General features: G+C 46.5%; 1 protein-coding gene across 1 annotated transcript in view; it reads right to left on the bottom strand.

The window, feature by feature from the left end:
- Nucleotides 1–15565, bottom strand: part of Frmpd1 (FERM and PDZ domain containing 1) — a 97980-nt gene that overhangs the window by 21313 nt on the left and 61102 nt on the right. Inside the window, exons 5-7 of the mRNA XM_052176415.1 lie at nt 13157–13202; nt 6527–6634; nt 1756–1851 (exon numbers count right to left, since the gene is read on the bottom strand). Of these exons, the coding sequence (XP_052032375.1) occupies nt 1756–1851; nt 6527–6634; nt 13157–13202 (250 nt within the window). The remainder of the gene's footprint in view (nt 1–1755; nt 1852–6526; nt 6635–13156; nt 13203–15565) is intronic.

The raw sequence follows: 15565 nt of genomic DNA, 5'->3' as shown, positions 1-15565 counted from the left end.
AGGTTTTGTTTTTTACTGTCTATTGTAATGCTAAATGTTGCCTCTTAAGACCTAGAGTCAGCACATAGCCCCTGGGACCCTGCCCCTGAGTTAACTCTGATTGGTGAATAAAGATGCTGGCAGCCAGTATCTGGGCAGAAGAGACATAGGTGGGGTTGAGGTTTCGAGGGCTTGCAAGGGAGATCAGTCCTAGGAGGGGGAGAGCGGAAAGAAGCCTCAATGGAACAGAAGGAGAGCCACCATGGGCTAAGGGCCGAGGACCATGGCCCAGAGGGCTGCCCAATTGGGTTAGGAGCAGCCCAGACAAATACAGCAGCACAGTAAATAGGACGTGATAAATTGGGGTTATCGAAACAGCACGGAGGGTAGGCAGCCACCCAGCTATTGTGCTGCCTAAGGCATATTTAAAAATATAAAGGCTGTGTGTGTCTTTCATCTGGGTGGGCAGAAACCCCTCGCTGGGATATTTAATGTTTATTTATATACTACTGTCAAGTATATGTGTTGGCTACTATCTATAATGGTGTACTGCCTCATCTTACCTCTCATCCCGTACCTTAAGAGCTAGGTTCCTTATTTAATTGTCCAGTGTATGTGTGTGTGTGTGTGTGTGTGTGTGTGTGTGTGTGTATGTATGTTTGTGTGTGTTTGTGTGTGTGTGTATGTGTGTGTGTATGTGTGTGTGTGGTGGTCTTTTGTTTGCTTGTAAAATGGAGTCTCTCTATGTAGCCCCAGATGTCCCAGAACTCAACATATAGACCAGGTTGGCCTCGAACTCACAGAGCTATTCCTGCCTCTGATTCTTGAGTGCTGGGGTTAAAGGTGTGTGCCATTACACCCAGCCCTTATGCCTTTTATATCTTAGAAACAACGGTTTGCTTCCTTATTGCAGTCTTTCTCTGACACCTCTTCCTTCTGTGCTCAGCAACAATTAGAGCCCTCTCTCCCATCTGGACAGCCCTGTCTGGCATTGGAGGCCCTGCATGGCTAGACTCCCTCCTAGGAGAGCAGCCTGCGGTCCCACTGCACACTTCGCTGGATAATGCCCATTGTCCTGGTGTGCATCTCATTCTCTCTGCTGTTGTGGAAACCTTAGTTACCCTCCACAGTGCTCAGGTGCATTTCCCTGCCTGAGCTGACGTGCTGGCGTGAGAAAGATGCATGTTTGCGGCACATGCGCAACTCACCCATCCCATCTTTTGCCTCATTTTGTCTAGCCTGCTCTAGACAGCTGGCGTTTCTGAGATGCCCACCTTCTCTAAGCATGACTGAAGACTCTTACAGTCCTTTGCCAGGCTTGGTAACCCCTCTCTGAGAATCTCAAGTGAGGATTTGGTTATCTATAAGAGCTTGTAAGGGCCTGGGCTTGTCTTCACATCTGCCTTGGTGTTTAGCTAATTTGGTGTTTGGGTAGCAGGTGGAGGCAGAGACAGGATGTTGGGAAGCCTGTGGTTAAGGACGAAGGCATAGGAGATGTAATATGACCTCTGACAAGCCACTTTGCTGCTCTGAGTCCTGAGTCCCTCCCCTGCAGGAAGTGACAAAAACAAACACCCCAGAGTGTTCCCCACTCCCCTGCAAAATCATCTTATTGGGTAGTTATATAACCAAAAAATATAATACAATGCATATCTTGTCATGGACACACAGGCTACAGTGGGCAGGAGCCCACCAAGGCAGACAGAGGGCAAGCTGTCTGGTGGTCTGTTGAGCAACTTTCGTGTGGAAAAAAAGGTTCTGATTTATTTTTAATACCTTCACAGTCGTGTTTGCCTCAAACTTGAAAGCTTTGGTCTGTCCGTTCTCCAGGTACACCTTGAGCACGTTGGGCATACAAAGCAGAGAGTTCCCCTGGAAAACACAAGAGCAGTGTTATACTGCTGACACACTCTTCTGGTTCCTGGAGTACCAATCCCTAGCTGCCCAGCACACCAATCCCTAGCTGCCCAGCACACCAATCCCTAGCTGCCCAGCCCACCAATCCCTAGCTGCCCAGCACTGCCAATTTTGGAGACCTAATTACTGCTTTTTAGCATTTGGGAATCTCTCCGGGGGACAGATGTGCGTTGTCCAGGAAAATGCATGTGAGCCTCTCAGTGTGATGGCTAGTAGGGAAAGAAGGGTGAGTCTCGCCCTGTCAGAGCATGACAGGGGCCTGTCAGTGGCTCACAACCGTTCACTGGTGTGATCTACTGGATACCATCCTTAAGGGACACAATTTCAAAAATGATGCCTGGCTGGGCGGTGGTGGCACACGCCTTTAATGCCAGCACTCAGGAGCCAGAACCAGGTGAATCTCTGAGTTTGAGGCCAGCCTGGTCTACAGAGCAAGTTCTAGGACAGCCAGAGTTACAGAGAGAAACCATGTTTTAATAAAACATATTAGCCGGGTGGTGGTGGCGCATGCCTGTAATCCCAGCACCCTGGGAAGCAGAGGCAGGTGGATTTCTGAGTTCGAGGCCAGCCTGGTCTATAGAATGAGTTCCAGGACAGCCAGGGCTACACAGAGAAACCCTGTCTCGAAAATAAAAACCAAATCCAACAAACAAACGCTGACTGGTGTCTGCTCTTCACCTGGGACTTTTCCCTTCCTTAGACTCCTCCTTGTGGGGCTGGCATGGAAGAAGGGTGGAGTTAGAGGTGGAATGCTTCATTAGAGCACCCCCTTTTATTGCTGTACCCCTCTACAGTGAAACATCAGCAAGAGGCAGAGAGGGATGCCCTGCACTTCCCTGACCCCACCCACCACCTCTAAGGGTCCCTGCCACTCTTCCAGGGCTTTCAGAGTCAGAGGAATAGGGCTAGTTTTTAGTAACCCCATGCCAGTCAGGATTCCTGGGAGCAGGGCAGCATTTGGGTGTGGGTGTAAAGGTCCCCCCAGCACAGCTCCCATTTAAAAAAAAAAAAAAGGCCTCTGAATTGAGCTGAAATTTAGAACCGACATCCTCCAGAACTAGGGAGACGACGTTCTCCAGCTCCCTCCCAGGCTTTGAACCAGGACTGGCTTTATGTGTCTCAATGGGTAGAAAGCCCAACTGGGCCAAGAAGTTCATTCCCTTCTAGTCTGCCTCCAACAACCTGACAGCATTCTCCTGTGAGAATTTAGAGTTTTCTAAGTATTTAATATCAGTGCTTAGCTTAACATTTTTTTGATACAGTGCTTTTATTTATGGAGGTAAGATTGGATACAATGTTTTTATTTATGGTAAGGTTGGATACAGTGTTTTTATTTATGGAAGTAAGGGTCCTGGGTGCCTTTTTGTTACTAGATACAAGCTGAAGTCATCTGAGAAGAGGAACCTCAACTGAGAAAATGCCTCTTCCAGGTTGCCTGTAGACGAGTCTCTAAGGCATTTTCTTAGTTAATGATCCATGTAGGAGGGATCAGCCCATTACCCCCCCCCCTCCAGACCTCTGCCCCATCCCCTCCCCTGCAGGTGATCCTGAGGTATACAAGAAATGAGGCTTGGCAAGTCAGTGGAAGGAACTTGATGGTAAGCAGTGCTCCTCTATGGCCTCGGCTTCAGCTTCTGTCTCCAGGTTCCTGCCCTGGGTTCCTGCTCTGACTTCTCTGAGTGATGGGGTTGTAAATGGAAATAAACTCTTTCCTCTTCCAGTTTCATGGTATTTAATCACAGCAACAGAAACCCTAACTAAGACACGCTCTAATACCAAATCACACTCAGCCAGGGAGTGGGATGTTATTTTCAGTTTCTGGCTCTGGGTGAAAAAAAATCTCATTTTGGATTTCCCACTTGGGGGCTTTTCTCCTTGGTACATTATAATTCGTGATTTGTAAGGCTTAAAAAAATACAGCCTAACATCATATAGCTCCCACCATTTATTTTTCTTTAAAGCTTCTTTCAATGTTTGTCTAACTTTCTACATAAATTCTAGAGAGCTGGGAAAATAGACTATGCACAATTCTATATTCTTTTCCTTTTATCCAACACTTCATATATGATTTTAATGTAGGCTTACTATTTATCATTGCAAGGCTTTAACGTATTCTAAGGAACTGAAATAACCAGGTCTCTATTCTAGACACACAGCATCTTTCTGCTTTGGGGCTATTTAAAATACTGATACTACAGCTATCTTTATTATATGCATTTCTCACTTTTAAATCTCTCTATATTCTAAATTTATACAAGTGAGATGTCTGGGCCATATTTCATGGGAGATATCAACTTGAATCTTTTTTCACCTCCTCCATGAGCTCATGAACTCTTTTACAAAGCCCCTGTGGATGTGTATCCAGATCCCTTCTCAGCACCCAGGCTGACATTTTTTTTCCCTGAATTGTGGACATCACTAATGAGCTGGCAGATCCACAGTTTCATCCCTTAGGAACAGTCTTCCTCCATGTCTCTTTAACCGTGAGCCAAGCCAGGCGCATTTCCAAAGCTGGGTTTCACTAGAACAATCTAAAGGGATGTGCACCCTCAGAGCTGTCTTCTTCTCATTTTAAGAGCAGCTTAATCAGCTTTTAAATGTTTCTGAGGTGGAGCAGCGGTTACAGTGACAAGTGCATCCTGGCTTTGCTGCCTCTCTGTGGACACGCGGTGCAGATGCCTGTTCTTGGAGCCCCAATCTGCAAGTTTCTCAGAGACACTATGGGGACACACTGTCCCTTAAATTGTCTATCCCCACCAAAACTCTTACCCAGTTCAGTAGCCTGTTTGGGTTTTAAAATGTATCCTTCTCTTGAGTTTTCAGAACAGATACGAGGGGATGAGGGATGGGGGCCTTTTTAAAGCGACAGGACAGACCGGATTACCTGGTCCATGCCTGTGGGGCGGGGTCCATGTCTGTGGGGCGGGGTCCATGCCTGTGGGGCGGGGTCCATGCCTGTGGGGCGGTGTGCTTTCTGTCCAGAGCTGCTTCTCAGCTCCACTACTCAGCATGTACACTGCTCTGCAACATGCAAGCCTCCCGCTTCTTGGCCTTTTGGCTAAGATTAAGTGAATGCACATATCGAATCTAAACTTAATCTTCAGAGAAGTTCAATCCATTTTCACAAGTGTGGACACCCAAGAGATTCAAATCATTGCTGGCAGGCAGCAGCCCAGGTGTACCCTGACTGATGGATTGGGCCTCCAATGAGCCCTTCCTGAACAAGCCTACCTTTTTCTCTCAGGTCTCACTGAGGATGTGCTCTGTCATGCAGCAGGGCAGAGAGGAAATGAAGGCTTTTTATGTGGACCAGGTGAACTGACTAAATCCTTTCTTTAAATGTCCATGGAGCCCCATCAGTTTCTCTGGATGACAAGAAGTTTTGACTTAAAAGTTTTAAAATCTAATACTGATTGTTGGGTTCAGAATGGCAAGAGTTTACAGCCATTTTATAACTTATGAGTAAATGTGTCTCTTATCAATAAATCCTTGTTTAAAACATCAATCTCAAGATAAGAAATCTCAAAGAAGTCTCTGTGGTTAAGAAGGCTTGCTGCTCTGAGTTCAGTTCTCTGTACCCACAGGGTGCTTCCAACTGTTAACTCCAGCTTCAGGGGATCCAATGCTCTCCTCTGGCTTTTGTGACCACCTCCCCAACCCCATTCACACAGAAGCACACAGAGTACAGAGGCCAATACAGACACATACACATAAATAAAAAATCAAAATCAACCTGAAAACAGTCCATCTGAAAGCTCAATTTTCCCTTAGCGAACATGCCTTTTCACAGCACACCCCTGCCTTCTCCCTTCAGCCCTGGATTTTTCTATATCACAAATGACTAAAGAGCACGACCAGGAAGAAAGCAAAAGAAGTGAAGTCACACAGATCCAGGCTCCCGCCTTTTCTTGCTGTGTGAATTAGCAGTTAATTCTCTTGCTCTCTCTAAGCCTCTGTTTCTTCTTTTGTTATAATTCCTCTGCAGGATAGAAGGACTAGGCACAGAAAAGGCTTAAAGTGAGTAACGGGTTCAGTAAGATGTCGGGCTCTTACTGATGTTAAAATAAAAAAAAAAAAAAAAGGAAAGAAGCTGGGTGGTGGTGGTGGTGGTGGTGGTGGTGGCGCACGGCTTTAATCCCAGCACTTGGGAGGCAGAGGCAGATGGATTTCTGAGTTGAAGGCCAGCCTGGTCTATAGAGTGAGTTCCAGGGTAGCCAGGGCTACACAGAGAAACCCTGTCTCAGAAAAAAAAAAAAAAAAAAAAAAAAAAAAAGAACAAAATCACAGCTACCACCATCACCATTATTTTATTTCCTTTCATATTAATATTTCCTTTCAGTGGAATGGCAAGCTCATTCCCTCATTCCAACAGGACCTGGAATCTCCAGGCCTGCCACAGCAGGAGAGTGGCGTTGGTGGCTTTACAGGCAGCCACATTCAGGACTTGTCCCTCATCCCAGCCTTGGCCCAGGGCTCCCCCAGCGTCCCTTGTCCTCCAGAGGAAGTATACTAGCAATACCTGCCACCCCTGCTATATCCTTTCTGAAGATTCCAGAGCTGTGGCGAGGCACATGCTAGGAGACAGCTTGCCCGCTTCAGCAAGAACCGCCATCTCTGGCTACTGACGCACCTGACTGTGCCCACTGACCAGCACTTCCTCAGCAAAGTGCACCTTCACAGGGTTGGTCTTCAGCCGGGCCCTCTTCTCTTCAGTCAAGAAGGATGACTTGGGGACTCCCTGAAAAATATTAATATACTTTGGAACATTCATAAAAGCATTTGCATCTTCTTACTTAACACACACAAACACACACACACACAGATACACGCACACAAATGTGTGTACTTACGTGCGCCCTCATGGTTGCTATGAAGTCAGTAGAGTGCACATGGAAGGAGGGCACTGTCTAAAGAGTTCTTTTCCTAGAATCTAAGGAGTGCAATCTAGACAATGTTCTTGTGTGTCTTAACGGTTGGAAATTTCAAACGGCAGTGAACTAATGGTGACAAAGGGAGACAAAGAGGACTGGAGAGGGAACCTAAGTCCCAGGTTCTAGCTCACAAGTTGTGAAGACCGTCACGCGCACGCACGTTTAGGTGCATGCACGCATGTGTGTATTAGGACTGGAGTTCTGGTCCTAGCTCCTGGGTAACAAAGCCTGATCCCAAGACCTTTTAGTCTTGTGCATGTACCTGTACTTACACACACACACACACACACACACACACACACACACACACACACACGACAGAAACACACAGAGAGACACATACACATGAATAAATAAACTTTCAAATAACTATGTGATCAGCCAGGCAGTGGTGCTGCACACCTTTAATCTTAGCACTCAGGAGGCAGAGGCAGGCAAATCTCTGAGTTCCAGGCCAGCCAGGGCAACACAGAGAAACCCTATCTGAAGGAAAATAAACGAAGAACCAACCAACCCTACCCCCATCATCCCCCAGAAACCAAACCAAACCTAACAAAACAAAATTCCTCCCCACACTGTATAAGTTTGGCTGTCTTTGAGCTTCTCTCGATTTCAGGGTTTCCATCCACACACGCGGGAGCTAGACAGAGCTCCCTGAAGCTTTGGTCTGTGTGAACTGTGACTGACCTCTCTTGACTGTTGTCTTCTGGTATCCTCTTTCTCCAGAAGTAAAAAGACTCATATTCACTGGTATGATTAGATTGTGAACCCTTATGGATCACATCACGCCAAACTGTGACACTTGAGCAATGCCTTATATGAAGGAGACCAGCAGGGCATGATCTTCCTGCCCAATGGGCTATTTCCCAGCTAGCATCCCACAGTCTCTTCCATACTCTAGCCAGCCTTTAGGATGCATATTTGTATAAAAGTCCGAAGATGGCACTCTGGGCCATGTTCTATGTAGCCAAGGGAAGAGATCCCTAACAGCATTGGGGAACTTTCTGGAAGCCAAGTTCATGGACTTAGATATCAACACACCAGAGCAAGAAACGAATCCGTCTATGAAACAAACAATGGCCCTGACATGTTAAGAAAGAGAAACTGTGGTGTTACTTGGCGTGACTGGTCATACAACTGTGATTCACCATCTCAGAGACACAGCTCGCTCTCAGGCCACAAGAGTAACAAAAGCTTGAGCCTGAGAGGCAAGTGCAGCTCTGTTTCCATGGAGACACTCTTGGTTTTCCCATTGGAAAGAATAAAGGGAATAGGAAAAGAAGAAGTGGAAATCCAAAGTTCTGCGCTCAAGACTCTGATCCAGGAATCTAGGGGCTTCCGGAACTGGACTATGCCACAGTGGGCACTGCCCAAGATCACAGAAAGAAAGACACACGGCCAATATTAAGTTCTCTGCAACAAACATGGATGATTAAGAAAATGCACACCAGAAAGCCTGTTGTTAATTCTTGGTAAAAAAAAGAAAAGAAAAACACCTAAGAGATGAGCGGGGAGCCTTCCGCATGGATCACTGCTGGCCAAGGACTCAGCAAGGACAAGTCAGAGCCAAGCAAGCTCGGTTTCCTTTTGAAGACAGCATTCCAGATAGACAGACCAGGGCCCCGTCAGAATGCCTCCATTCTTGCAAAGCACTTAATAATCTCTCTCACAATCCCCCTGTGGAGAAAGCTACATGTGGAGTCATTGGATGGAGTCAGCAATGGTTTATCTCCACTCAAAATTGTTTTGGCTTCTTTTCTCTTTTTCTTTTCCTGTCCTTTCCTGTGCTGGGGATCGAACCCAGGGCCCCATTCCTGTTAAGACAAGGGAGCTGCCACTGAGCTAAGTAACTCAAGTTCCCTTTGGCTGAACCCTTATTGTTGATATTTAGCAATGCCTCAGATGAAGGCAGAGAAAGAATTTATAAAGGCAGAACTGTAAGAGGCCATCAGGCCCCAAGCAACAGCTACTGAATGAGATCCTTGAGATTCTCTGAGTCAAAGGCTGGGAAAACCAAGAACAAGTCTAAGAGGACACAGGGGGCGGGGCTGTCAACAGGCAGAGTGACAGCAGAGCAACAGGCAACCAGCACTACTCTAAAGACGCAGGAGCTGGAGCAACCAAGGACACAGCAGAAGAGAGCACGGAGAGTGGGAATCTACAGGAGCAGGGCTCTGTTTCTCAGGCTAGGGAGGGTGCTCCCCTGAGCATTAGGCTAAGCGCTGAAACGTTAAAGAAAATTAGCTGGCTGAGAACTAGAAGGGAAGGAGCTCTGAGAAGAGGAGGCTCCTTGACAAGAAAAGAGGCTGATTATAGCTGGCAACTGTACAAATAAGCCTTTCAGCCTCAGGACTATAAAAGCTCAGCAGGCCAAAACACCCGGCCAAGCTACATGACCTGACATGGATTAATAGGAAGAGTGACTCTGAGGATTAAAAAAAAAAATCAATTGGACAAGCATGGGACGGGGGACTCGGCCTGGAAGCTATTCATTTGAAAACCAGCTCAGTATTTCACTGACCACAAGTATCACCCAAGCCAACAGTGTAACTGGCCTTGCCAAGAGGGAATCCAACCCTGAGCTCCACCAGCATTTCTGGTGCACACCAGAAGCAACCCTTCATTCCCGGGGCACTCTTTGGCTATGGGAAGTGTGGACCTTTCTGGATGTCTGGACCCATTTGCAAGGGTCAGTGAAATTGTCGTCCATCCGGAAACCCATCAGCAGAGTGGGAAGTATGAGGAGTAACTGTTGAGTTTGAAGACAGGCAAGCCACACTCCCAGATCTCAGAGGAGCTATCTCAGACAAGAGAGGCTATTTTTGAACTAGAACAGTCACTGGGAGTTACAAGGAAATGTCACTCCTGGAAGCACGGACCTGGCTGCGTTGAGAAAGAACACTCCATCATCTATCGGGGAAAGCCCAACTCATGGGCCCCACGGTGGCCTCTTTGCTTTTATATCTGCACATCAGCGCTGCAAAAGAGGCAGCCCAGCATCTGTAACATGCTGCAAACCAGGATCCCCCGAATTTGTCACATGCTACAAACTACTTCTGCAAGTGCACTGATCTGTTAAAGGAACAATTTGGAGGATATGAACCTCCCTTTACCCTACAACTTCTGAGCTCTTCCTGGGTTCATGAATAAGTTGTGTGTTTCTGTTCCAGAGTTAACACTTTAAAAGTATTAGGGTATTTGCTGGTCAAGAGGATGGAATCTCTGGCCTGGGTAGACACCCCTAAGTTCCACTTGGCTGGTTCAATCTGTCTGGCTAGGAGGCACCCAGGGAAGTGGGAGCTCACCCAAGCCACACTAACAAGGCAGGTGGAATAATTAGCTCTTTAATGAGATACTGTTCTTTTCCCTTCCCAGAATCCTTAGCCCCTAGTGCAGCAGCTCACTGGAGGCAACCTTGAAAGGGTTGGAGATCTGCCCTGAATCCTGACTTTCCTTTTTTTTTCTTTTTCTTTCTTTCTTTTTTTTTCTTCTTTTTTTGGTTTTTTTGAGACAGGGTTTCTCTGTTTAGCCCTGGCTGTCCTGGAACTCACTCTGTAGACCAGGCTGGCCTCGAACTCAGAAATCCACCTGCCTCTGCCTCCCAAGTGCTGGGATTAAAGGCGTGTGCCACCACTGCCCAGCTTTTCTGAATTTTTAAGAAGAGCATTATGCTTTCTTTTTCTCTTCTCTAAGCATGCTTTTTTAACACCTTGGCTTTCCCTGGACGTTTGGGTTCTCTTACTTTCTTGAAAGCCTTCTTCGCAGCCCCGCCCCTCCCCGCCCCTCCCTGCCCCGGTGCTGTGCCTGCCTTGAGTCTGACCTCCATGTACGGCTTCAGAGACAAGGCTTCCCCTACTCTCCTCCATACTCCATCCTAGACAGGCTGAGTTTCAGGGCCTGCTGGCCCCAGGACTTTTCTTTCAGACTCTAATAAAACTGTCCTTGGGTTTCCGACAGAGTCCATCCTTAAATTCTCTTATTAATGAAACTAAGAATTCCAAAGGGGACTTCCTTCTATAAAAAGAATCTTTTTAAAAATGGCTAGTTGAAAAGTTATGTCATATTTCTGCAGTGCCCTTGCCAAGGGTGACTCAATGTCACTTCATGAAAATCGCCAGGCGAGTGAAAGTCAAACAGTGTCATCTTAGGAGGTGTGGGCTCCGGAGTCTGACTCCCTGGAAATAGACCCATCCCCCTGGAACTGGGTGCTAAGTGAGCTGTGTAGTCACAGCATCCGTGATCTGCAAAGGTGGAAATGATGAGTCTACTCTGCTTTGCCCAATTTCCTTCTGGTGAAAATCACGTAACATATTAGTTGTTAGTACAGTATTAATTAATGCAACAGATGGGAAAAATGCAGACTTGGGGCCCAGGCGACGGCTCAGGGGCTAAGAGTCCGTGCTGCTATGGGTCTCGGGGTTACACATCTTTAATCCCTCAGCATTCAGAAGGCAGAGGCAGGAGGATTTGAGTTTGAGGCCAGCCTGGTCTACACAGTGAGTTCTAGGACAGCAGGGCTACATAGTGGGCCTTTGTCTCAGAAAAACAACAGCAGAACAGTCCGTGCTACTTTTCCAGAGAACCTGAGCTCGATTCCCAGCACCCACCTCACGTGGCTCAACTGCCCATAACTCTAGCTCCCAAGAATCCGCTTCTTGGGACACTTCTGAAAGAGGGCATTTCTCAGGGGTCCTGGTGGGCTCCCCTGTGGGTCCTGGGTGTGGTGCTCAAGTTTCTGCCTGGAAAGCTTGGCATTACAACACAGACTTTTTTTCCCTCCCCTACTTTCCAATTTTCAGGCTCTATGGCCGCATGCCATTTTCTGCCCGACCAAACCAAGTGCTTTATTTTGTCCATTTCCTGGAACTGCTGCAGGAAACCCCATCTAATTAAGATTAAGATGTTTCCCATTGAGATGATAATATGCTAAGTAAAAAGAAAAGCTTACCACCTGCACTGTTATTTACACTGATTAGCTCTCTCCCTTTTTATATCGGGTTCACATTATTGCATAGACAAACTCTGGCTAGAATAAAAAAGCCCCCACTCAGCCTGCCTACAACATTCAGCCCAGCATATTTATAGCAAATATTTTAATTCTAATTGGGTGACTTTCCCCCCTACTGTTCCCAAGAAGTAAAAATAAAACACTTGTTGAACGGGGAGAAGAGCCTAGCTCTCTGTTTATGGATTGCTGGGCCCACAGAAATGTTACATTTTCATGCGACTGAAGGGCCATTTCTTCCACCGTGCTTCTTCCTACGGCTGTGTGCACAGGAAGAACCTCGAGTAGCCAATGGTCTGACAGTCTGTCATCCATATTGCTCGTATCTTATTTTTAGTTCTTTAAAAAATTTAAAGTTACATTAGTTTGTGTGTGGTTATGTGTGCCTGTGTATGTGTGTGTGTTTGTGCGTACATGTATGCAGAGACAATCACACGTCACTGGGCCCACAGGAAAGTCCGAAGACAACATGGAGGAGCTGATTCTTTCTTTTCACTATCTAGGTTCCAGGTACTGCACTCAGGCCGTGGGGCATGCAGCAAAACCTCCTCTATAACAGCACATGGTGTGTGCCAGCTGTCCTGTATCCCAACTGCTTAGAACCGTTGAGGGTGCTTATGCATAAGTATGGCACCAGCTCCAGAACTTTATTTATTTATTTATTTTTTAATTTAAAAGTGGTTTGCTGCACTTTCTTGGTAATCTAGTATGTGGTCAGTTGGATTAGATTATTAAATACATTATTAAAATTCCCTGTTACTCACACTTCCTTTTGCGATCTATTGTTTAGTCAAATTCTCAAAATGTGAATTTTTTTGTCAACATCTCCTCCTTGGTCAGTTTGCTCTTCCAACTGGATCCCATGAGTTTCCCCATGCTGAGGTCATCACACTTACATCCTGCCTCCGCTGATAAACCCGTCACTGCAGCACTTCATTTGGTGCTTTGGATGATCCGTCAGGCTGACAAGGCAGTTACTGTTACCTGCTGTTTTACCCAGTGAAAATTCGAAGGAGAGACTTGTCCAAAGTCATTCTCCCAAGCCTGTCTTGGAGCTCCCAGCTTGGTGGCCCCTCTATTAGCACACTGCGAATCACAGATGGTCTCCTCCCCTGAACGGCAGGTCCCCAGCGCCTGGACCATATCTGTTCCCTCCACAGCACCTATGGCCAGGATGGCTTCAGGTCATGTTGGCTGACTAGCTGTCCACTGCCTGGCATCTGCTACTCTCTGCCCTATTGTATAAGGGATATCTTCAAGGAGCAGCAGAGTCTTCAGATCAGGGAGAGTGAAACTAACATATAGAACAAAAAAAGAGGTTTACCGATGTGCAGCGGACAACTGTAATTGAAAGAGCATCTTCGGTTTCCCTGAAAAACAGAAAAGGATAAAAGAAAAGGTTTTAGTCCTTCACGTGTGTGTGTGTGTGTGTGTGTGTGTGTGTGTTTGTATCTGTGTGTCTGTCTCTGTGTTTGCATTTGCTTGTTGGTGTGTGTGTGTCTATGAATGTCTGTATCTGTGCATCTATGTGTGTATGTGTGTGCACACCTATGTCTGTGTGTGCACCTGTGCATCTGTCTCTGTGTGTATGTATCTGTGTGTCTCTCTGTGTATGTCTGTGTATGCACCTGTGTGTCTGTCTGTGTTTGTTTGTGTGTGTGTGTGTGTGTGTGTGTTTGTGTGTGTGAGTGAGTGAGTGTGTGCATGCCTGTACATGCATCTGTGTGTGTCTGTGAGTATCTCTGTGTGGTGACTGTGATAAACCCTACTCTTTAAAAGGTTTCTTTGGCTCAATGCTCCTTCTCCCCAGATGCCCGCCTCTGCCATCTATCCACCCTGCCCTCAAGGCTCTTCCTTTAGTGTCCTAGGGTAGAAAACTCATGGAGTGGATATTGGCCGGTTTATGTGTGTGGTTTGTTTTGCTTTGTTTTGTTTTTGCACAGTGACAACACAGGTAGTTTATCCTCCTATTTCAAAACACACAGGCTAAACATTCCTCAGTAGACAGCACCTATCAGATAAGAGCCAACTAGTCTATAGTGTTTGGGCACACACAGTCACTGCAGTGAGGCCATGAATATAATCAAGATACCAACATCTCAAGATATTGAGACAGAAGAGACATTTCTGTCTCAAATTAACATGGAGATTTCAAAGGTGGTCTGACAGGTAACTGTCACAGTAACTGTCACACCTCCACTTTATTTTAGAAGGGACCAAGAAGGAGCATGAGTAGACCCCCACCCCCACCGGCTTGCCATGCCTACAAAAAAGAAGCAGTTTGAAACTTTCTTTTGACTTCTTCCAATACAAACATTTAGGTAGATGGAAGGGGTACATTATCCTCTCCAATGGTTAAGCTCAACCTGAGGGTTACCACTGTCTGGGGGTTGCCTCTGCTCCAGTTCATGTGAGCAGAGGCCTTTTCAGAGGTAAGTCACAAAGAATCCAAGGTCCCAGTGTTGTATAAAGGATACTGGGTCTCAGATATCTTCAGAGAAACTAGAGACAGATTTTGTTGTTGTAATTGTCAGGTTATTCTGGATTTTTTGTCTGTCTGTGTCTGTCTATCTGTTTACCCTTTTCAACAAAAATGAATGAAAAATATGCCTTGCTTTCAGACCCAGGCCACCAGGCCACAAGAGCCGTCCATGCTGAGATCTTCACAAGCATAAAGCCCTGGATTTGATGCCCAGCACCACATGGTCTGGGGGGTGGTGATTTACACCTGCTGCCTAGTGCTGGAGAGGTGGGGCAGGAAGAGGTAAAGCTCAAGGTCATGTGAGTTTGAGGCCAGCCAGCCTGGCTACATGAGACACAGCCGAATGAATGAATGAATGAATGAATGAATGAATGAATGAATAAATGAAAAGGTACAACTGAAAAACTTCTGAACTCTTCTTTGCTTTGCCAAATTTCAGCTTCCTCCTAAGCTGGGAGTCCCCTGTGTTTGCAGCTTGGCTTCTCAGCTCCACTTTCCTGAGCCCAGGTATCCTCATCCCGGAAGGGTGTGCACCACACTAATCTGCACTGGCTTGCAAGAGGCTGGGGAGCAGATTGCCTCTGCCTCCCAAGGTTCCTTGCCCAGACTAGATACTCAGCAAGCAGACGGGGTGGAGGGGCCGCAACTGTTCCCTAAACACCCAGTTCTAGACTGTGGCTCAAAGTTATAAATATATTTGGAGTTTAAGACTGACAGAAGTATTAGTAGCACACACACAAAAAAATCTGTTGGGAATGATCCTCTTTGGGAAAACAGCCTGATAACCTAGAAAGCAAACTTTGAGGTTTCTATACTTATTTTTAAATAAAATCATTGAATCCTCTCCTGCCGCTTCACCGACTCAATTACAACTCTGGCATTCCTGAAGCGATATCGGGTTTGGCTTCATAGGTTTTCTGTGAGTCTTAACTTGAACTGTCTGTCTCCACAGTAAGACTGTGTGTGCTCCCTGAGGACAGACATGGGGTTCTGCATTTTCTGCTCCCCCTTCTCTGACTTGTGGGTGTTATCTATTACTGCTGCCTTAGATACGCTCTCAGATGACGTCCTGACCCAAAGCCAGGCCAGCCCGCTGACAGAAGGCACATGTTATTCCCACAGAACCCTGCTTCTCATTTCTATGAATATCAAAGTCACAAAGCAGTGCTGAGTGGAAATTTAAAAGCCCAAGGCTGCATAGGTCCTGACGTATGCCTACCCTGGCACCTTTAAAGGGGGGTGGACAATTCT

This window comes from Apodemus sylvaticus, chromosome 3 (genome assembly GCF_947179515.1).
Source record: "Apodemus sylvaticus chromosome 3, mApoSyl1.1, whole genome shotgun sequence".
Taxonomy (NCBI): Eukaryota; Metazoa; Chordata; class Mammalia; order Rodentia; family Muridae; genus Apodemus; species Apodemus sylvaticus.
This window is presented reverse-complemented; position numbering and strand designations above follow the sequence as displayed.